The 22,450-nt window shown below is 48.2% G+C and overlaps 2 protein-coding genes across 2 annotated transcripts in view; one reads left to right on the forward strand and one right to left on the reverse strand.

The window, feature by feature from the left end:
- Positions 1–1,148: 1,148 nt before the first annotated feature.
- Positions 1,149–3,055, forward strand: B3GNT9 (UDP-GlcNAc:betaGal beta-1,3-N-acetylglucosaminyltransferase 9). Its single transcript, XM_044255996.1, has one exon. It carries the CDS (start codon positions 1,149–1,151, stop codon positions 2,361–2,363), a length of 1,215 nt encoding a protein of 404 aa, XP_044111931.1. The 3' UTR covers positions 2,364–3,055.
- A 95-nt stretch (positions 3,056–3,150) lies between these two features.
- PHAF1 (phagosome assembly factor 1) overlaps positions 3,151–22,450 on the reverse strand; it is a 29,325-nt gene continuing 10,025 nt past the window's right edge. Inside the window, exons 3-16 of the mRNA XM_044255995.1 lie at positions 21,702–21,785; positions 17,886–17,929; positions 14,455–14,534; positions 14,089–14,183; positions 13,355–13,452; positions 13,156–13,268; positions 9,126–9,259; positions 8,604–8,687; positions 7,203–7,285; positions 6,779–6,822; positions 6,266–6,309; positions 6,057–6,115; positions 5,395–5,467; positions 3,151–4,655 (exon numbers count right to left, since the gene is read on the reverse strand). Of these exons, the coding sequence (XP_044111930.1) occupies positions 4,569–4,655; positions 5,395–5,467; positions 6,057–6,115; positions 6,266–6,309; positions 6,779–6,822; positions 7,203–7,285; positions 8,604–8,687; positions 9,126–9,259; positions 13,156–13,268; positions 13,355–13,452; positions 14,089–14,183; positions 14,455–14,534; positions 17,886–17,929; positions 21,702–21,785 (1,122 nt within the window). The 3' untranslated portion in view covers positions 3,151–4,568. The remainder of the gene's footprint in view (positions 4,656–5,394; positions 5,468–6,056; positions 6,116–6,265; positions 6,310–6,778; positions 6,823–7,202; positions 7,286–8,603; positions 8,688–9,125; positions 9,260–13,155; positions 13,269–13,354; positions 13,453–14,088; positions 14,184–14,454; positions 14,535–17,885; positions 17,930–21,701; positions 21,786–22,450) is intronic.

The raw sequence follows: 22,450 nt of genomic DNA on the forward strand, positions 1-22,450 counted from the left end.
TGGGCAAGTCACTTAACTCCCTGAGGGGCAGTGTCCCCATGTACATGAGCAATGAGAGCTGGTACCAGAGTTGTGAGAATTGAATCGCCATCTTGTTGGCGTGTGTGTGTGTGTGTGTGTGTGTGTGTGTGTTTTGCTGGGGTGGGAGGGGGACATGACAGAACCAGGAGTAAGGAGGCAGCCATATATTCGGGGCCATTTATGATTATAGGTCCTGCCTGGTTGAACCTGGGCGGCTGGTGAGGTGAGGATAGGTGCTTCCAAGGATAGCTTGGGATCGTGGCCAAGTAGATGCCTAAGAGGCTCAGCCTCCGGGATTTGGGACCAGCCAGCCCTGGACTCCAGCTAGCCCAGGCACTGCCTCATTCTGGAGAGGAGGGGATGCGGAGATTAACAGAGAGGCTAATGTTTCTTCCTGCCCCAACAAAAGGCAGGTTTGGGGAGTTTGAGTCCACACCGAGACCAGAAGCCACCTCCCCCTCAGGCCTTCCCACAGAGAGCTGCCCATGGGGATTCCTCTCAGCGATTAGTCTCTACTTGGAGACAGCGCTCCCCGCGGCGCCAGGGCGGAGCTGAGCTCCAGATGTCCAGGCGCGCACAGCTGGAGGGTCACGTGGTAGCAGCCCCGGCCCCCCTTTCCTGCCAACGCTGCATTTGGCCCAGGCCCCGTCCATGGCTGCCCTTGGGACCCTGCGCTGAGCCCCGGAGGCCCTGGCGTCCGGGGCTGCGCCGCTCCCAAGGGACAAGCGTGAGTGTCAGGATCCCAAGGACCAACGTGGTGGGTAGGGAGGGGTAGAAGGGATTCGGCTTCAGCGCGGGAAGGGCGGGTGGGGAACAGGGCCGAGCTCCGCGTCTCCCGGCCTGAGGGAACCGTCCTGGGCCAGCGCTGAGGGGGTGGGGATTGGCTACTAGGAGAAACTTCCAGCCCCTTCAGGGTACCCAACCCAGTGTGTGGGGGTGTGCCACGGCCCAGAGCAGGAGAACGCTGGAGGGGGATGAACGGCCAGTAGCGGAGACCCTCGGCGTTTGGCCCCTACCCTTCCCCTCGGGGAGAGGGAGGCCGGGAGACCCTCCCGGCCAATGGCTTCCGCGTCGCGAGCCCCTGACTGAGTCTTTCCGCAGGGGGCGCGGGCGCCTGCCACGCGGACATGAGGCGGAGGCTGCGCCTCCGTGGGGACGCGTCGCTCACGCTGCTCCTCGGCGCCGCCCTCGGTCTCCTTCTCTACTCACAGCGCGAAGGCGCGGCCCCGACGACTAGCGCCCCGCGAACCCACAGGAAGGCAGCGCCGGAGCCCAGCCCCGGACTCCGGGTCTTCCAAGCATCGGACGCAGGCGCAGCCCCAGCCCCGCCGGCCTACGAAGGGGACACACCGGAGCCGCCCACACCCACGGGACCCTTTGACTTTGGCCGCTATCTGCGCGCCAAGGACCAGCGGCGCTTCCCCCTTCTCATTAATCAGCCGCGCAAGTGCCGAGGAGATGGCTCACCTGAAGGTGGACCCGACTTGCTCATCGCGGTCAAGTCAGTGGCGGCGGACTTCGAGCGGCGCCAAGCCGTGCGCCAGACGTGGGGTGCTGAGGGCCGCGTGCAGGGGGCGCTCGTGCGCCGCGTGTTCTTGATGGGCGTGCCCAGGGCCGCGGGCACAGACGGGGCAGAAGCGGAGGGGGAGGGCACGCGAACCCACTGGCCTGCCCTGCTGCGTGCTGAGAGCCGGGCGTACGCGGACATCCTGCTCTGGGCTTTCGACGACACTTTCTTCAACCTAACGCTCAAGGAGATCCACTTTCTGGCCTGGGCCTCGGCCTACTGCCCCGACGTGCGCTTTGTTTTTAAGGGCGACGCAGACGTGTTCGTGCACGTGGGGAACCTGCTAGAGTTCCTAGCGCCGCGAGACCCGGCGAAGGACCTGCTCGCGGGTGATGTGATCGTGCAGGCGCGGCCAATCCGTGTGCGGGCCAGTAAATACTACATCCCCGAGGCGGTGTATGGCCTGCCCGCCTACCCGGCCTATGCTGGTGGTGGGGGCTTTGTGCTTTCAGGGGCCACGCTGCGTCGCCTAGCCGGCGCCTGCGCACAAGTTGAGCTTTTCCCCATTGACGACGTCTTTCTGGGCATGTGTCTACAGCGCCTTCGGCTCACACCAGAGCCCCACCCTGCTTTCCGCACCTTTGGCATTCCCCGTCCTTCAGCAGCTCCGCACTTGCGCACCTTTGACCCCTGCTTTTACCGGGAGCTGGTTGTAGTGCACGGGCTCTCAGCCGCGGACATCTGGCTTATGTGGCGCCTACTGAATGGGCCCCAAGGGCCAGCCTGTGCCCGTCCGTGGCCTGTCGCTGATGGCTCTTTCCAGTGGGGCCCTTAGCCACCTTCATGGCCCCAAGCTCCCCTCACTCAGACCCAGGACGACTATTGCCGTGTATGTAGTTCTTTCCCAGAGGTGGAAGATTTCAAAATCTAGCCCATATCCCCGGAAGTCTGCCTCCATAAGTCCCCAGGGAGTTAAGATTGAGCTTGGCTCTTGCTGACCTACCTTACTGGGATCTGATGTAGAACCAACCGAATGGTAGCCCTTTGAGACATCTAGGGTTGAGGCCTTAGGGCACCAGGCTCTGCCAATCAGACATGTTTGATCCTCCTAGTACCAAGTAGGTTTTGGGGGGTTGGGGATGGGTGGTTGCAGAGGCTCATAGAATCTAACCATACTGCTTGATTTGGAAGTCTTAGAGTGATCCAAATGCGGGTCTCTCTCAAGGCTGGAGGAGGTGTGGGGGCCTGGAACTGGCAGGCATTTTGTTACAACTTACTCTGAAGGTAGGCACTGTGCTTCCCACCTGCCCCTCCAAACTGGATTTTCAGCCCTGTACTGATCTTTAGATCTTCTTCTAGAGGTCTCCTTTCCCTAAGCCAACCCCTCCTGGGCCCTGGTCTGACTGGAACACCAGCGATGGAGGAACATAGGGACAACCAAGTGCACAGTCCTACCTGAAGTCTTTCTCTGCCACCTAAGGATTTACACACACAACAATGCTAGTCTCCTACCAGGGGCTGTGCTGCCCCACTCAGAAGAAACAAGGAACCTAAGATGACTCCAGCATAAAATTTCCCATATTCTTCACCCACTTTCTTAAAAATCAACACCTCCATGCTTATTTTAGTACAAATATCCCAGCAACAGCACATGGCGAGCCGCTGCTGAGGGCATAGGTCTTTATTGGAGGGGTATGGGCAGGGCATGAGGAAGGTTCCCCTATTCTAGGAAGATGGGGATAGTCCTGGCTGGCCCTACAGTGGGATGTGTGTTGGGGGGGTCTCTGGCCAGGCCACAGTCCAAATGGGAAGACACCAGTCAGTCACAAAATTATGGGAGCGCCACATAAGCCTGGCTGTTAAGTCCAGGAACCACCTAGAAGCCTGGGGCAGGTCCCCTGCACATTCATTGTTAAACTCTACAGGATGAGGCTGTACATGAGTTAATTACAAAAGAGTCATATTTACAAAAATCTGTACACACATTTGAAAAACTCACAAAATTGTCATCTATGTATCACAAGTTGCTAGACCAAAATATTAAAAATGAGATAAAATTATACATTTCTCTTCTCAATTCTTTTCAAAAGGATTATTTTTAAAGCACATATGCTACTTTCCTTAGCAAGACCCATGAAAAGACCGAGCAGCTCAGCCTTCCTTGAGCCCCCAGAGGCCTTGACCCATGAATGGGCCTGGCCAGGGGACACTGCCCAGGGTTGGGGCAAGAGAGCCAGCCCACAGTGCAGAACAGAATGCTGAAACAATAAAAGGAGGAAGATGTCTTTGGCTAAAACTTTGGCATTAAATAAAAGAGGCAAACAGGATGGAAACATGCAGCCTGCCAGCCAGGTTGGGGCAGAGCAGGGGCACAGGTGACCTTGAAGGCTGGCTCCAAGAGGGGTAGGAACCCAGGGCTGGACACCTATCCGGATGGTAAAAAAGGTGTGTTTCAATGAGCTGGGCGTGCCTACTGGGCCTGGTAGGGAGCTCGTGCAAGGAAGGAACAGGGAAGGGCAGGTGGGCCACCTTGGCCACAGCCAGCTCATCAAGTAACTAAAGTGGATGTAGTGCAAAAGTCGCAACCAAGTACTATGGACATGCTACCTGCTTGCCTTAAGGGTCACGTGGCAATGATGGGCCAAAGGCGGGACCTCGTCCTCGTCCCGGGTGCCTGTGTCTTTAGCCACAGAAAGAGTCCAAACTTTTCCCAATATGTGTGGAACAGGAGAGACAGAATTCTGCCTCCATACGTGTTAGTTGAGGTCATCTGGGTCCAGGTATCAAGGCTCAGAGTTTGTGCTTCTCTTTGCAGTCTCTGTCCTCTGTTGGCACCAGCAGGCTGAGGACGGACAGAGGAATATTTGGGCTTCTCACCCCACGGCAGAGCACCCAGTCTGAGCCCCACCTCAGAACATCACAAGAGCCTTTCAACACTGGCAAGGTGTCCAAGAAAACCCACAGGGTGGCGCATGGAGGCCCACTGAATAGGATGCGAAGCACAGCTCCATGGGGCGGAGGGGCATGGGTGGTGATGTCCTTAGGGGAGCTCCGCTGTTCTCAGGTGGGCACCAGGCCTGGGGGGGCCATACAGGGTCACCGAGGCAATATGGTTATTCTGCATAACCTGGTGTGGGAAGCAGACAATGAGTCAAAGGGGAGGAGTAGAAGGGATGTAGGCATGGTAGGCAATCAGATCCACAAAAACCACCAGTACTAGGGCTGTGACTGCAGAGAAGGGATTTGGGACAGCTCCTGTGCTTAAAGGATGGATGTTGTGTGTGCCACACACCTGCGCACAGGGCTGGGCTGATCCCTCAACATCCCCCAACTCATGCCAGGAATCACCTCTGGTCCAGCAACTGCCTGCTCTTCCTGGGATACATAAACTTCACCATACCTACTGATCCAGTCCTTCTGGAGCTGCTGGGGGCCTAGTGAAGGTGTAGCATCCAAAAGAGGGAAGAGGGACAGCCCATTCTGCCAAGCCAGTGGGGCCTCTAAGGCTACTCACCCATAGCACACTCTTTCACATGGCATTCACAGATTCCCAACACTCCCATGTTAGCTCCATTTGCTCCCTGGAGTTCCCTTTCCTACCATATTTACATTCTCACATATGTGGGATCCCTGTTACCTCTCCTCGTGTTGGATACAGACTACTGCTTTAGCCTCCATGACCTAGAGTTTCCCCAAAATAGTTTCCGTACTCTTACTGTTCATTATGGGTAGGTCAGATCTTAGCAGACAGGGTTACTGGGGAAGGATTAACTCACCCAGCAGGGCTGTTAGGCCCTCCCCAACCTTTCTCCATCACTTGCCTGTCCCTGCCATGGCCACCAAGCCCCTCAACCCAGAGGGCTTACCTCAAAGATCATCCGCTGAAGACCAAAGCAGAATGTAGAGCCAAATGGGTTGGTGTTGTTTGGGGAGGAAGACCTGAGGCCAGAGAAGCCAGAATTAGAGGTGCAGACAGAAGGTGAGGCCAGGCAGGGCATCTAGTCCCTTTTGGGATGGGGGATACTGGCCAGCAGTCTCTCATGACTGTCTGTTTCCCACACGGCCCTTGAGGTACCAGGGGTAGTGATAGGTATCATTCAAGCTCTGAATCCTACACAGTCCAATGAAGCACAGGAAGTTATTACACAGTGAGATTGGAGTGGCAAGTTAGAAGGGAGGAGCCTCAGGTAGTATGGCAACTGGGTAGACTACAGAATTTGGCAACTTTAATGGGAAAAAAAGAGCCCAGGACAGCCAGTGAAAACTTCCTTTTCTGAATAACCAGGGGTGAAAGGCCCCCCTACCTGGAGAGGCGAGCTATCTCCAAGGGGGAAACCTCTCTGGTGCAGGTGAACATGCAGAATAGCTGGCCCAGTGGTAATGTGCAGGATGGGGGGCAGGAAATATATTTGTGGCAACAACAAAAACTTCTGTCATTTCTAAGCCCCAGGCACTGCTAGGCTTCCCTAAGTCTTCTGGGCTGTGAGGAGCAGGATGGGATGGTCAGAGCTAGCAACCTCCCACTCACCTGTGCAGGACAACAGGTTTCTCCACAGGGTGGCCCAGGAGCTCCTGGATGTTGTCCCACTACAAAGGGATGAGGTCAAGAAGGGATTAGCAGGGACCTAGTCATGACCCTGACCAATGGCTGGCCCCGAAGACATGGGGCGCAGACTGCTGGCAGGCTCACACCCACCTCAGTTTGGGGCTACACGAGGTGGGAAAATAGGAGCTCACCTTGCTGTAGGTTGTGCATGTTTCTGTCTGACCGTCTGCATTTTCTGAAAAGAGAACACCGGGTGGGATGGTATCTGGCCTAGCCTACCTATGACCCCAGCTCTAGGCAGAATCCAGACCTGGCCACCCTGTGCATTGGGGTTGGGAGTACAGAAGGAGGACAGATGGGCTATTTCAGAGTTCCTGAATGAAAGAGGGTAGAGAACCAGCAGGGGCCAGCAGTCATAAGGCTGATCTGGGAGTACCTGGATAATCATGTGTACGAAATTCTCCCCATTAGGGATCGGCAATCCCATGATTATAGGGAAAAAACCACGAGAGCCTCCACGAAACCATAGGCCAAGCAAAATGCAGCCCCCAGAACACAGAGCCCAAGCCAGAGGAGCTGAGGCTATGGGCAAAGCAGGTGGGCAAAGGCTCCTGCTACCATTTCTATTTGGATCACTGTGTCTCTACATTATGAAAGACTAACTTCAAAACCCTTTTCTTACTCTGAGGATATTCACTACTCACCTTTCTTTATGGCTAGTGGGATCTTGAACTCACAGCGGTGATAACTAGAGAGAGAAGCAGATGGATAAAGGCTAGGCCCACAGAGGCCTGACTACCGGCGCGTCTCAACCCCGTACCCCAGGAAACATAGAATGAGCCCACCCCTGAAGCCCTGGCTCTGGGGTGTGAAGACCCTGTCATCTTGGATAAGATACCAAACTCTTTGAATCTACTTCTCTATCAGTAAAATGGGTATAAATGGAGAGACGTAAGGAATTAACACTGTACCAGGAACAGAGCAAACACTAAGGAAATGTTCATTTCCCATGAAACTGTAAGAATTCAGGTACAAATCAGTGAACACTCAAAGCCACAAGCTCTCTTTTCTTGGGAATTTTCAACCCAAAGCTCAGTTCTTGGGAGGGACAGGTATAGGTATACTCACATGTTAAAATTATAATGCCCAGGGTAATTCGTGTGTAGGACAAACTTCTTCACTTTGTGTGTATTTGCATCAAAGAGGATATCCTGGGACAGAAAACAAGGATGTCCAAGCAGGGAGAGTTACTGAGGCTGGGCAAGGGCCTTTCCAAAGGCATGTTCAAAAATAGCCACTCCATAAGGGGGATGCATCTGGGCAAAAGCTTTCTCCCAAACAACAGTCAAGGAGACAGCTGAGGCCAAGTAGCCTTAACCAGACATTTTCAGTGAAGGGGGCACCCAATCATCTGCAAGACCCCCATTCCAAACTTTGTAGCAGCAGGCCCAGCAGACCCATGGGCTACAACTCCCACTGCTTGGGAACTCAAACACATCATGGAGACCTTTCTTAACAAACACCTGATTAAAAACTCTAACTGAGCACAGATTTTTGCTTACAGGCTACCAAGAAGATTCAGAGACTACCTGAATTTCCAGGAGCTCAAAGCACCTAACTATTCCAAATGTCATGACTGGCCATTAGGCCCTCTCTGTGGGAGTCAGCAACCCCTGCAACTGAAGGTCCAGCCTCTCACCAGGGTTCAGACTTGGATATGATGCTGCCACCGAACGCTTCTTCCTATCCCCCACAACCTCCTCAGTTTTGTATCTTGACAGCTGTTCAGGCCTGTGACCCCAGACCTCTGACTCCACTCCTACATTAGCTACGTTAAGTCTTATTAGGATTGGTCCATTTGTTCCATCTTCTTTGTCCCTTACAATCATTGCTCCTTGAACTCGAGAGGTTCAGCTTACAAAGTACCATCCCCTCCTGCCACTGTCCTACTCTTGAATTTATGATCTCACTGCTGTTCCCTCACTACTCCTGCTTCCACTTTTTTTTTTTTTTATTTGACAGAGGGGGGGGAGCAGCAGGCAGAGCAGGCAGAGGGAGAAGCACGGTCCCCACCAAGTAAGGACCTTAATGTAGGGCTTGATCCCAGGACCCTGGGATCATGGCCTAAGCAGGAGGGAGATGCTTAACTGACTGAGCCACCCAGGTGCCCCCATTCCCACTTTTTTTGACCCTTTTTTAGCTTCCCTGTTTGTGACTCCATAAGAGGCTCCTATGTTCTACAAATGTGCAGATCCCAAACTATTAACCTGAATGAATCCCACAGCCTCCATCTGAGCAGCATGTTACCCTCAATAAAGAAGCCAAGACATACCAGGGAACCAGTGTTTCTGAGCAATCTCAGTGGCAGGGAAGGCCCACTTTTGGGTACCACTGCCAAGACCACTGAGCAAAGTCAGCTGGGGCTAGTTTCCCCGCTGCCAGGCATGGTTACAGCTCCACGTGGACACAAAGGTGTGCATGGTCCACCACCACAGAAATGAAATATTTCTCAAAGGAATCACAACTTACCACTCCAAGAGTGAAGTAGTTAAAAAAGTAGTCATTGCACTTGGATGGAACTTGTTTATGAGGGGAAGGAGAATGAATTTTCATCTGTTGGGAGAAAAATAACAATAAATTAAATCCCAACTGCTTAATGTGGTTCTCAGATTAACTAAAAGTCTACAAACTAAGCAAGAGTGTCGAAGTCCCTGCTACTGGTGCTGAACAATGTAGCCAGCTTTGGTTGACCACAGAGGGGCCCTGGTCTCCCAAGAAAACGCAGGACAATCTGACCAATAGCATCAGGAAAGAGCTTTCAATTTAATTCTTTATCAGTTTTAACAGAACAGGTTCTAGGAAAAATAACAAACAATTTATATTTATTTGATATTAAGTTAATATTGATTTAAAAAGAAGGACGCCTGACTGGCTCTATCAGTAGAACATGTGACTCTGGATCTCAGGGTTGTGAGTTTGAGTCCCACCTTGGGTGTACAGTTTACTTAAAAGGAGACTGCCTATTTGACTTTATGAACACATTTCCCCTACCTTGTCTTCTGACTTATAGAAGACCTTGTGTGGAGAACCAAGCATGCTAAGAACATCTTGGCAGGAATCACCAAAATACACTGAACGTTCAAATACCCGCATCTTGGCATCTGCTAATAGACCAGGTCCACAACCTACAGAGAATAAGGGAAAGGTGGTCAGGTTCCCACCCAGAGTCTGAGATCCTACAATCTAGGGCCAAGGGGGTCCCAAAGAGGCCAATGGCTGAATGTTGCTTTATTAGTTCTGGCTGAGGGCAAGCCTGCATGCAAGCAGAAATACCAAGTCACAAGTGCTTACAATGCTACAAGCGATCACAATCTACTTGCAATAATCCCAGAGAAAGGCACCTAGGTGGCTCAGTTGGTTAAGCATCCAACTATTGATTTCGGCTTAAGTCATGATCTCAGGGTCATGAGATTGAGCCCTAAGTCAGGCTCATGTGGGGCATAGAGCCTGCTTGAGATTCCCTTTTTTCCTATTCCTTTGTCCCTCTCTAAAAAAACCTAAAAAAAAAAAAAAAAAACACCCAACCAAACAAACCTAAAAAAAAAAGGAAGAAAGAAAAGAAAAGAAATAATCCCAAGACTCATTCAATCCTACAAAACTGACGTGGAGCTCCGAAAACTGTATTCGTTTCCCTCACCAAATATTCACTTATTGGCTACCAAGGGTTAGACTGTTAGACACTGAAGAAACACGCTGAGCAAAACAAGTGCAGTCCCTGCCCACAATGGAGCTTATGGTGTGAAGATCCCAAATCGGCACCACACAGCCACGTACAATACACAGCAGCATGGACGCTATGGAATTATATAATGAGGTGCTATTATCTCTTGCCACTTTCCAGGTCCTGACAAGATATAAGAATTTATGTTAAGAGGGGCTTCTCAATGGTTACCCCCAACCAGAGACTGGACCTCAAGAGTGAAACATCTATTAACCCACTCCCTGATGCTACAAACACCGACAGACCCATTAATACTAAAAAATGACAAACCAGAAAAGTGGGAGGGTAAGAAAATCCTATTTGCTAAAAGTTTCTTCTTTGGGAAGAATCTTTAAACCCTGGCTCTGTCTAATACATTTTGGAAACAGTTCTAGTTAAACACGTACACATAGCAGTAGCTGTGGAACAACAACAGACACACCAACTCTGTGGATGGGAAGAAAAAGTGTTTTACTTCCTCCTCACCCCACATACAGCCAAGAACCAGAGGAAGACTGCATTTCCTGGTACATAATCACCTTCCCCTAACTCTGCTCAGAGCTTTATAGTTGACAAAGCTCTTTCATGTGTAACAATCCATTTGTTATACAGGGAAGACTTCAGGGATCCAACATCTGAAATAAGCTGGTACTGAATTCTTCAACTAACCCAAGAGTCTTTAGCCACAGCACATCTACACCGAGTGGCAAATAAAGGTTGTGTTTAATTAGGTCGTAGGGAAAGCGTCGCCCACGTTAACCTCTGTCTATAAATCCTGCTGCTCAGGCAAGCCTGGCTGATCTACAGAACCCACCAAAAGCCCTGTCAAGCTAGACTGTATGCCCAAAGTCTGCAAGTACCGGACACCTGCAAATGTCCAAATGGGGCCATAGGGAAAGCACTCGTCATGTGTGAGTCTTCTCTCTTGTCTCACCCTACCTGAAGCCTACCCAGGGGAAAAATATCTTAGTTTTAAGAGACCATTTTAGTTTCTGATTCTCTGGAGTGAATCTTCCTATAAATTATTGTGGGGACTGAGAGAGTTGAACTGACTTCCTATCTTAAAAACATCCCAGTAATCCAATCAAGAAATGGGCAGAGGACATGAACAGACATTTCTGCAAAGACACCCAGACGGCCAACAGACACATGAAAAAATGCTCCACATCACTCGGCATCAGGGAAATACAAATCAAAACCACAATGAGATACCACCTCACACCAGTCAGAATGGCTGAAATTAACAAGTCAGGAAATGATAGATGCTGGCAAGGATGCGGAGAAAGGGGAACGCTCCTACACTGTTGGTGGGAATGCAAGCTGGTGCAACCACTCTGGAAAACAGCATGGAGGTTCATCAAAAAGTTGAAAATAGAGCTACCTTATGACCCAGCAATTGCACTACTTGGTATTTACTCTAAAGATACAAACGTAGTGATCCGAAGGGGCACATGCACCCGAATGTTTATAGCAGCAATGTCCACAAATAGCCAAACTATGGAAAGAGCCTAGATGTCCATCAACAGATGAATGGATAAAGAAGATGTGGTATATATATACAATGGAATACTATGCAGCCATCAAAAGAAATGAAATCTTGCCATTTGTGATGACGTGGATGGAACTAGAGGGTATTATGCTTAGCGAAATAAGTCAATTGAAGAAAGACAACTATCATATGATCTCCCTAATATGAGGAAGTGGAGATGCAAAGTGGGGGGTTTGGGGAGTAGGAAAAGAATAAATGAAACAAGATGGGATCAGGAGGGAGACAAACCATCAGAGACTCTTAATCTCACAAAACAAACTGAGGGTTGCTGGGGGCGGTGGGGAGAGGGTGGTTGGGGAGGGTATGTGCTATGGACATTGGGGAGGTTATGTGCTATGGTGAGTACTGTGAAGTGTGTAAACTGGCGATTCACAGACCTGTACCCCTGGGGCTAAAAATACATTATATGTTTATAAAAAAATTTAAAAATTAAAAAAAAAAAACCATCCCAGTACTTATACTCCATAAGGAAATATGTGAGACATGGGTTGGATAAGACAAACTACCTTTCTGCTTGCCAAAGGAAGCTCTCAATGAGTACTGGATTGGACAGTAATTTGAGACCCTGACTTCAAATGATTCCCCTACTGACCCTCTGAGATGTGATTGCTCAGAGTGTGCTGTACAGGGTGGCAGTCAGAACTGGAGATCCCCCAGCCCTGACAGACTCCTCCTGCTGTCACTTGGGATAACTGTATCATCCTTGACTACCCTGCTGTTTCGAGGTGTGATCCTCCCAAATCACTTGACCGTCTACATCTCAATTCTCAATCTCAAGTCTCTTAAACACTCAATGTTGCTCAAGTGCAACATTCTTTTAAATAGAATTTTCTGCCTTGGCTAGAAAACCACATTTTAAGAAATTTCTAACCTAGAAATTGTAAACCATCCAATTGTTCAGGAGAGTGAGCTCACAGTTTATATACCAGATTCGTCATAGTTAAGAGCCAGTGCCCTAGAAACTGATATAAAACCCCAATTTATGAACAAACACTGGCTAGACTATGAGCTCCATGAAGACACAGCTTCTGTGCTGGCTCCCAGGCCAAAGATATGGCCTGTACTACTAAACATGGCCCAAGGTCCACAGTTGCTGAAAGTAGTCACATACAAGTAAATCACAAATGAGGAATGGATCCTGGAGAGACCAGCCACTGAAGGCAGCAGGTTTTTGTTCACAGTCAGCAAAACTCATAGCAGGGTCTGGCCAAACCACAATTCAGCAAGTCACTACTGCCAGCCTACTGACTACTGGGCATAAAGGGTGGTAAAGGGGATGGGGCACCTGGGTGGCTCAGTCACTTGAGCATCGGACTCTTGGTTTCAGCAGAGGTTGTGATCTCAGTATTGTGGGAGTGAGCCCTGTGTCCCACTCCATGCTCAGCACGGAGTCTGCTTGAGACTCTCTCTGCCCCTCCCTGCTGCACACTCTAAAATGGGTAAATAAATCTTAAGAAAAGGAGGAGGAAAGGGAAGAGCAGACCAGTATCACAGCCCATAAGACACATCTCCAATAAATAGCCTGGGAAGCACTGCAAAACCACATAAGCACACAGAAGGCTTATGCATATGCGAGGGGGAAGCAAGGCTACTGTCATTTATTAAGATTTGCTAATGATAAAACTGTGTCTTGTCCCTTCACAAATCTAAAGGATAGCTTTAACCATAAATATCTCTGTTGTCTTGTAAAATTATCTCTAAGCATGTGGGATTTTAGACTGTCTCAACATGGATATAACGGAGAATCCAACACCACAAAGCCAGTAACTGACCTGCAGCAAGTAGCCGAAGTCGTAAACCTGAGGGTCCAGTTCCATCTCGAAGAACATCCACACTTTCAGCATACACATTGCCAAGGAAACAGCTCAGGGGCATCACGGGAGCCCTGGAGGCAGGCACAGAATGAGCAGAGGCTTTGCCCTCCCTCCCAGGGAGCCCATGGCCCAAGAAGTTTGTGCTCCCCACGCATACTTTGTATCCTGTAGGCTGTTTCCACTGTAGATGTACATTCGTTTCACAGTTGCCCCATGGGGTATCTGGAGAGAAGCTAGGCCATGGGCAAAATTGGGCTGCAAACACAGGACAAAGTTTTACTAAGAGCACAGTGCAGCCCATGGGAGCCAGGCGCTGCCATTTCCCCAGCCCTCATGGGCCAGGTCAAAGCACACAGTCAAACCTGGTTCCAGGTCAATCAACTCACCCCATGCATACAGGTTCATCTTTAGTTTTACTTAATTTCTCTTTCCTTCATCAAGAAAAAATTACAGGAATGCTTTCTTTCTTTACAAAAAATGTAAGCTTTACAAACATCTATCATTTCATGACCCTAAGGATGTTGTTACCTAAAGATGAATGAAACATTTTGCTAAAAGCAATAGGTAACTGAAAATCTAGAAGGGACTCTCAATCTCTAGGCCACTGAAAAAAAAGAACAGTGATTTGGAGCTTAAAGCAAGACACAACTGAATTTCTCTCTGAAAAGTGAGCCTGACCTCACTCTGCAGTGGGGAGGGCCCAGTAACTGGGAATGCCAGTTTGGGCTTTGTTCTTGCTATCAATCCCACCCACTGTACCCATCTTGGCCTCTGAAGACCTCAGAGATGAGGAAACTAAAGAAAGGCTACCTATCCAGCTTCCCCAGTAGCATCATCTGCTGTATTGCCTGGATACTGGGTGACAAATACCAGAGGAAGGGAAGGGCTAACCTCGTACTTGGGAGCCTCGGTCCAAGAGTCTAACTGAAAAGAGAAAGACAGTCCTCTGAAGTTGAGGTGGAAGAGCTGCTCAGCGGAGTTGTACACTGTGGGAATGGGGAGGAGAAAATGACATGGTTGAATGGCATCAGGAGATGTGAACACAAACAAGCTCGGTAACACCTTCCTTGTGTTTGATTCCCAAACTGACCTACTAGGCTGAAAACAAGGGGGAGGAGCTTTCCTTTACACCCAACTATCAACCCTTAAATTCTACAGGAACCTGGCTTCAGGGGGCACTGGGGATGGTGCCACTGGCCAGGCTTATTATTATGAGCTGCGACAGAGGATGAGAGGAATCAGACAGACTTGGCTTACCTCCAGGATGGGTCGCACCGAAAGACTGGTCAATCTGCTCAATGGTGGGAGCTATGGCCTGAGAGTTGAAGTGCACTCCGCTGAAAAACAAAGATGCTTCTCAAATCCCTAAAAATGGTGGCTGGAATAGTTATTCTTAAAACACAGGCAGGCAAGTACGCCAAAACGCAAGTTTAATTAAAGAACTTTTAAGTGAGGGATAATTAATGAAGTCAGAACAAGTCAAGTCTCCTGAGGCTGACAGACAGAATTGATCCTTAGGGCGCCCCCAAGACATGTGTGGTCCTCAGGCAGTTTAGAAGGAAATTCAGTCTTAGCCCCATGGCATTTGCACTTGGATGAAGAGTGGCCACAGGAAAAGAAAGTGTTAATGTGCTTTCCTAGGATGCCTACTAATAGTTTGGCTTGAAAAGGAACTTTCTTAAAAGGGGATAAACATCTTAAAAGAACAGTACAGCCAAGTAAGGCAGCTTATTTATTTTTTTTCCTTCTTTCTTTCTTTCTTTCTCTCTCTCTCTTTCTTTCTTTCAAGATTTACTTATTTGAGAGAGAGAGAGAGACAGAGCAAGCAGGGAGGGGCAGAGAGAGAAAGAATGTGAAGCAGAATCCATTCTGAATACAGAGCCCCAAATGGGACCCTGAGATCATGACCTGAGCTGAAACCAAGAGTCCAGCGCTTAACTGACTGAGCCACCCAGGCGCCCCAAGCAGCTTGTTTTCTTAAGAGCCAGCACTCAAGGACTGGGTGAATGGTGGGGCAGGGGGTACATGGAACCCATGCAAAGGGGAAACACCTGAGGGGGAGGGGGGCTTGGGAATGAAGAGGAGCACGTGATTTCCGATGATGAGCATGAAGATATGGCATGTACAACTTTAAGAACAATGTTTAAAGGTTAAGAATATTTTTTAAGGGCACCTGCATGGCTCAGTCAGTTGAGTGTCTGCCTTTAGCTCATGTCATGATCCCGGGGTCCTGGGACCGAGCCCTGCATTGGGCCCTTTGCTCAGTGGGGAGCCTTCTTCTCCCTCTCCCTCTGCCTGCTGCTCCCCCTGCTTGTGTTCTGTCTCTTTGTCAAATAAATAAATAAAGTATTTTTAAAAAAGAACGTATTTTTGGGCGCCTGGGTGGCTCAGTGGGTTAGGCCGCTGCCTTCGGCTCGGGTCATGATCTCAGGGTCCTGGGATTGAGGCCCGCATCGGGCTCTCTGCTCAGCGGGGAGCCTGCTTCCTCCTCTCTCTCTGCCTGCTTCTCTGCCTGCTTGTGATCTCTGTCTGTCAAATAAATAAATAAAATCTTTAAAAAAAAAAAAAAGAACATATTTTTAAAATCAGCGTAACTTGTGGAATAACTCTAATTTTCTTTAAGATTTATTTACTCATTTGGCAGGGGGCAGAGGGAGAGGAAGAGAGAGTCTCTGCTAAAGCAGACTCCACACCATGGCTTAATCCCGTAACTATGACACCACGACCTGAGCTGAAACAAAGAGCTGGATGCTCAAGCAACTGCGGCACCCAGGCACTCTAGAACACCTCTTTTTTAACCAGGCATGGTGCTATAAGCTTTGCCAGCAGTGTCTCATGTCATCTTCTTAACCTAGCAGCCACATTACTGGCTTCGTTTCTCTGATGGGAAAACAAGCACAAGAGGTTAAATGACTCTCCAAGGTCAAAGAGGTAACAGAATGATGAACGCAGGGCAGGCTGACCCTGGACCCCATGCTTTTCCTCACCACTAACTCTTTAGAGAGAAAAGAGAAGCTAGACCTTGAGGTACAAAGGGTCCAACAGAACTGAAAGACAAAAAGAATCTGCAGGGGCCAGTGCTGTTACACATTTGCTTTATCTACTTCTCTATTGGTAAATGCTGCTTGAGCCAGCCCCAGGAAGTGGGCCCTTTCATGCTCCCACAAAGGAGAGAGAAGACTGTTAAAGAAGCTTACTACATGAGTATTCTGGATACTAGCAGTGTCTTGCCATATGGGAGCTCAAATATTTGTTTTAGGATATAGGCTATTCCCATTTTCCTTCTAAAAAGCAGATTTTGGGGGCCCTTGGTGGCTCAGTTGGCTGAGCGTCCAACTCTCTTGGTTTTGGTTCGGGTCGTGATCTTGAGCCTCACAGCGGGTTCCATGCTCTGTGTAGAGTCTGCTTCTCTCTTTCCCTCTGCCCCTCTCCCACCACATGTGCTTGCTCTCTCAAATAAATATAATCTGAAAGAAAGAGAGAGAGAGAGAGGAAGGAAGGAAGGACAGAAGGGAGGGAGGAAAGGAGGAATGGGAAAAAGGGAATGCCTGGGTAGCACAGTTGGTTAAGCATCTGATTCTTGGTTTTGGCTCAGGTCATGATCTCAGGCCTGTGAGACTGAGCCCTGGGTCGGGCTCAACTCTCAGTACAGGGTCTGCTTAGGTCTCTCTGTCTCTCTCTCTTCTGCCCCTCCCCACGGCATGCACTCTCTCTCTCTAAAATAAGTAAATCTTGGGGCACCTGTGGCTCAGTGGATTAAAGCCTCTGCCTTAGGCTCAAGTCATAATCTCAAGGTCCTGGGATTGAGTCCCACGTCAGGGTCTCTGTTCGGTGGGAAGCCTGTTTCCCCTTCTCTCTCTGCGGGCCTCTCTGCTTACTTGTGATCTCTGTCTGTCAAATAAATAAATAAAATCTTAAAAAAAAAAAGTAAATCCTTTTATTTATTTTTTTAAAGATTTTAATTATCCATCTGACAGAGAGAAAGAGAGCAAGTACAAGCAGGGAGAGGGGTAGAGGGAGAGGCAGGCTTCCCACCTGAGCCACACAGGCACCTCAACAAATCTTTTAAAAAAAAAAAAAAAGAGGGGATGCCTGGGTGGCGCAGTTGGTTGGACGACTGCCTCCGGCTCAGGGCGTGATCCTGGAGTCCCGGGATCGAGTCCCACATCAGGCTCCCAGCTCCATGGGAAGTCTGCTTCGCTCTCTGACCTTCTCCTCGCTCATGCTCTCTCTCACTGTCTATCTCTCTCAAATAAATAAATAAAATCTTTAAAAAAAAAAAAAAAAAAAAAAAAAAGAGGTAGATTTTTGGCCCCCAAACAGCAGTCCCTTTGGCATTCTCTTTAGCACTCACAGGCTTTGGAGTCAGACCTATGGGGGATGGGGGGTTGGCAGCTGTGACCCATAAGACAGTCACATCACCTCTGAGCTGAGGTCCTGCTTTGTTGTGAGGATTAAATGAGCTGACATATATGAGAAATGTTTTAAACACAGCATGTCCTTAACAAGGTTTCCTTCTCTTCCCTGGAAAGCTGAGTAGGTTTGGAGGCTGCCTGAGGAAATCATGGCACTAGGCTGTAATTCTAGAACCACTATGGATGGGAATCCTTTACTAACTTAATGAGGGTAATTGATAAACTCCATTTGTACCAATCCTGTGACAGATACCAGCAGGGAAGTAAACTTACCAATATTTTAACTTTACTTTAGTCAAGTCATATACTTCAATCACCTAAAAAAAAAAAAATCAAATATTTAAGCATTGGTAATGCTCTGCAATTGAAAAAGATTGACTAAAAAGACATTTATAGAGGGATGCCTGGCTGGCTCAGTTGGTAGGACATGTGACTCTTGATCTTCGGGTATAGTGTGAGCCCCTCGTTGTGTGTAGAGATCACTTAAAAATCTTTAAAAAAAAAAAGACATTTACAGCATAGTGAAGAGAAAAAAAAAAATCTATCACTAGCTACATTTCTCCTGAAGTACCACATATTATGTTTTGTTCTTATTTTTAAATCTGGAGGAAAAACCCATACCAAACACACAGCATAACCTCTCCTTTTCCTTCTTCCAGTGATCATTCAACAGATGTCCACGGATGCTGTGGGTCAAGGTTCCTCTATCTAATCTACTACTGGGTCATACAGAGGACTGCACAAACAAAACCATGAAACCCTCCACAGAAACAAAAAATGTAGCTTAAAGGTTAAAGCTGTACCTTTGGATACTGAGCCCTCTGCCTTCTATCCCACATTTTGCTGCATGAGTAAGACCCCAAATCAAATCCCTTTAAAAGCTTTAAAACACTTAGTTTACAAAACAAAAAGTTGGGGGAGGTCTATCCTGCTGAGAAAGAAGTCATATTACATTAGGTTAGGACATGTATGACAATACTCACACATAAATCTCTCTCTACTGAAGGGCACCTGAAGAACCTCAGGACCCTTGTGTCATGTCAAGGGGTTCAGCCTTGGATTAAATGCCAAGAACTCAGGGCAGAGACAAAAGTACTGAATGCTCAGTCACTAGTGGAGCCAAGTAATGAGCACTATGAATTCTATGCCATTGGTGTCAGGGGCTTGGGAGCCAGAAGCATGGCTGGCTGGGGCCTGGAGAACCAGCTACTATCCTCCAGTTCGGAGTCCTGGCCTTCCCTGTGGGGAACAAGCACAGCTGGTTCAATGTCCGCCTGCCCTGAGGGCCTCTAACTAGAAGGGGTTGTGGGGCCCTGTGTGTAGAAGCATCTGGCATTGCCACAGAAAATGAGACATAACAGGCAGTTTACTCTTGGCCAGACCTTATCCCTAACTTATCCCCAACTTTGTTTAATGATCCTAACCCCGAACCACAAGCTGGGCACCTCTTCATTATAATGCAGCTATTTGGATCCTACTTGCAGCTAAGAGTAACTCCCTCTGCTGGGCTGTCACAGCACTTCAACCAACTCTTTCCTACATTACTTGCATATACTGTTCACCAGTCCCACAAAAATTAAACCCGTTAGGCTTGCCTTATTAGCTCAAACAGGAAAGGTACTTAAAATGTCAGACAAGCCCTGTCAGGAAGCTAGCTACGGGCAATATGAAGCTAGAAAACATGAAAAGAGGTTCCCTCAGAGGTCATGCAAGGAAGGACAGGGGAACAGCTGTGATTCATAAGATACCTAGTGTTCCCTTCAGAAAGCCTGTATGGTGCCAAACTGGTATGCCATTTCACCAAGGCCAGGGCCCCATGCTGGCAGAAAGCCTCAACCTTTAGCCAGAAGCCATGCTTATCTAGCAGAAGCAGGCACCCTGCCTCCCTGATTGCCATCCCTGAAGCTGGCCAATGACCCAAAACTCACGCTGAGGGGGTAGGTCTCGAGGATATTCCTTCTGTGTCACTGTCACCCACCTACCAATAATCCAAACCAACATTTTGGGTGCTTCAACCCTGCCCGCCTACTGGGAGAGCAGTGAACCAGAATTAATTACAGGGCCCATGTAGGATAGCACTTGGGCACGAGACCCATCTTCGAGTCCTTCATGTCACCAGGAGAATCAACAAGCAGATGTGGCCCATGGAGCCTGCCGGGCCATGGGAACAAGCAACTGGGGAAGTCTGAAGTCCATGATTTACCACCGTCTGGGCTGGAAAAGGCCCTGATTTCCCCAGAGAAGCCATGACAGCAGCCAAGCAGGAAAAGCAAAGAGAGGTAGCTGTAAAGGTTGAGATTTGGGAAGCCTCATCCCACAGGGCTTTCTCACAGTCAAGGCATCAGGGAGAGGTGGATTCTTAAGTGCTCAGTTGGAAGGGCAGGCAGAAGGGGTAGTCAAACCTGATGCTGACCAAGGGCACCTGAGAATTGCTTCCCCAGTTTCCAGAGGCTCTGACAGGACCCCAGCCCCCTCCCTCATTTCACAGGGACTCCACAGAAAGCAGAAGAGAAGGTTCTACTTATTGCCTTTCCCATTCAAATGTACTTCCCATTCCTCACAGCTCTCCGTAGTGTGCTCACACAGTTTTCTTCAGCTTTTATCACATTTATTTCCTATACCCCTCCACAAAAGCTAAGTCATTTCTATTCCCAATTTCTATGCCACCACACACTGGTAATTTAGAGTCAAAAGCTTAGCTGAACACGCATCCTCTGTCCCTCTATTATCTCACTGGTAAACAGTATTCCTCACAAGCTTGTTAAGTTAGAAATGTATGGGAAGCACTTAGCCACATGCCTAACATGTACGAAGTATTCACTAAATACATGACACCATCCTCACCAGGCTGTGATTCTATGATGGGCTGCCCAGCAATCCCCCTCTTTTGTCCATTTAGGTTATTTCTGGCCTTTTATTACTACGAAAGTCCTGCTACGAAGGAAACATATGTAAAGGTAACATTACTTCCCCATGATCTTTTTGGGTTATGTTTCCTAAAGTGGACTTACCAAGCTGAGACAAATAATTCTTTGTAAAGATGTTTCTAGATTATTTTCCCCCCAATTTGTAACGAAGCCACACTAATGACCATCCTCTTTCCTTTCCCACTGTGAAACTTCTGGTCAGTGAAGACAGGAAGACTGAGTCCACAAGGAGAGGCAAGGTATTTGTGGGGCTAAGAATATTCACATTTACTTTCTGATAAAACCATCATAAACGAGGCATTCTCATTTAATGTACAGATTCCTTTTCCACGTTCTGTCTTGTCTCCTTAGCAGCTCACTTGTGTTAGGATGATGAGAACTAGGAAGTACCCAAGTCTTTTGGAAAGGCACAACCTAACCAGGATAACCGCTCTGGTATGCCACTGCCCAGAGCCACATTCAACCTTGTGACTCTGAGGCATGAGTCTGGTGCCACATGACTAATCCATGAAGCTCAAGCATTTGTAAATAGTGTATTAAAAACATCCTGGACTGAAAACAGGTGTTAGTAAACTGCCCTTGAACAGCAATTAAGACAAACCCTACATACCACTGAGTTGTTTGTTTACATATCCTGAAGGGGTTAAAGAATCAACTCATTGCTGGTGGTGCCAAGCCCTAAGCCCCAGCATTTCAGGAAGAAGAGTTCCATTTTTCATCTTCTAAATCATACTGTCTGATCCAAAAATAAAGTAAAGCAAGATACAAAAACAAGTCTTTAGGTCCTATTCTGCAGTTAGGTCCCATTTTTAGTATCCCTTTTAAGATTTGGAATAACGTGTGCCAGATAGTTAGCTCTTCTCTTGCTTTCCTTAAGGTGAATAACTTGAGTCCTGTCCCCATAGCACATTCCCCAAATCTTCAACACTTTTCCCCTTTCACCTCTGGAGCCTGGGACTGGAGACCTTCCCAGCCTCTTTCCAACCACCCCAGCCCACCCCCCAGCTTCCCTCTTTTTAGGGGAACAGGCACAGCTTCAGTCCCCTAGACTGTGGTAGACTGAATCACAGGAGTCTACTCTGACTCATTAGTTTCAGAAACATCCCACAATAGTACCTATTAATCAGCCTGACAGGCAACTTCAGTTGTCATTCATAGTTACCTTAAGTCTCTGATTGAAAGCATCAAACAGCAGTTTGATCCCGTCCTGAGTCAGGTTAAGGATGAGGTCATGGCTTAGAGGAGACTGAAAAACAAAAAATAAAGCACACTGAACAATTTACTCAACAGCAACTACTGAAAACCTTGCAAATCTAAATGCAATGCACAGGGATTATGGAAGTGCAGAGAGCCCCTCCCTCGCCCAAAAAACTGTTGTGTAAATGCAGTGTCCTCTGCTTCCTAATACTGGATGAAAAGAGCCTCTTTCTTCTAGGCTTTGAGCAATAATACCTAAAGGAAAGGGCCAAGATTTTATGTGAATATACAGGCCATTTCTTTTTTTTTGAAGGTCTGGGGTCCACATCTATACAGCCTGGGTTTATCTATCAAACCCACAGAGCAATTAGTGAGGAACACACCTGTCAGGTGATGTTCAGTGCATGTCAGCTGAACCTATGTCCATTCACTTCCAGGCTGTTTGTGCCATCCACAGGAAATATGTTCTATACTTTGACTGCTTTAAGCCATATTCCAAGACAAAGAAATACCTTGTACTGTTTATATATGAAATGACACCTTACTCTTTCTTTCCCTCACCCCACCATCCCATATCACATGTGCTTCCTTCTGAAAAGCCCAAATCTAAGATCTAAGGAGTTGTATTTCTACATTTGCCCCTTCTGAGTCTTGGGGGGAGAGGAGCAGCAGCACAAAGCAGTGGACAGAGCCGGCCTTGAGTACGGGTTAGCT

This window comes from Neovison vison, chromosome 7 (genome assembly GCF_020171115.1).
Source record: "Neovison vison isolate M4711 chromosome 7, ASM_NN_V1, whole genome shotgun sequence".
In the NCBI taxonomy this organism is placed as follows: domain Eukaryota; kingdom Metazoa; phylum Chordata; class Mammalia; order Carnivora; family Mustelidae; genus Neogale; species Neogale vison.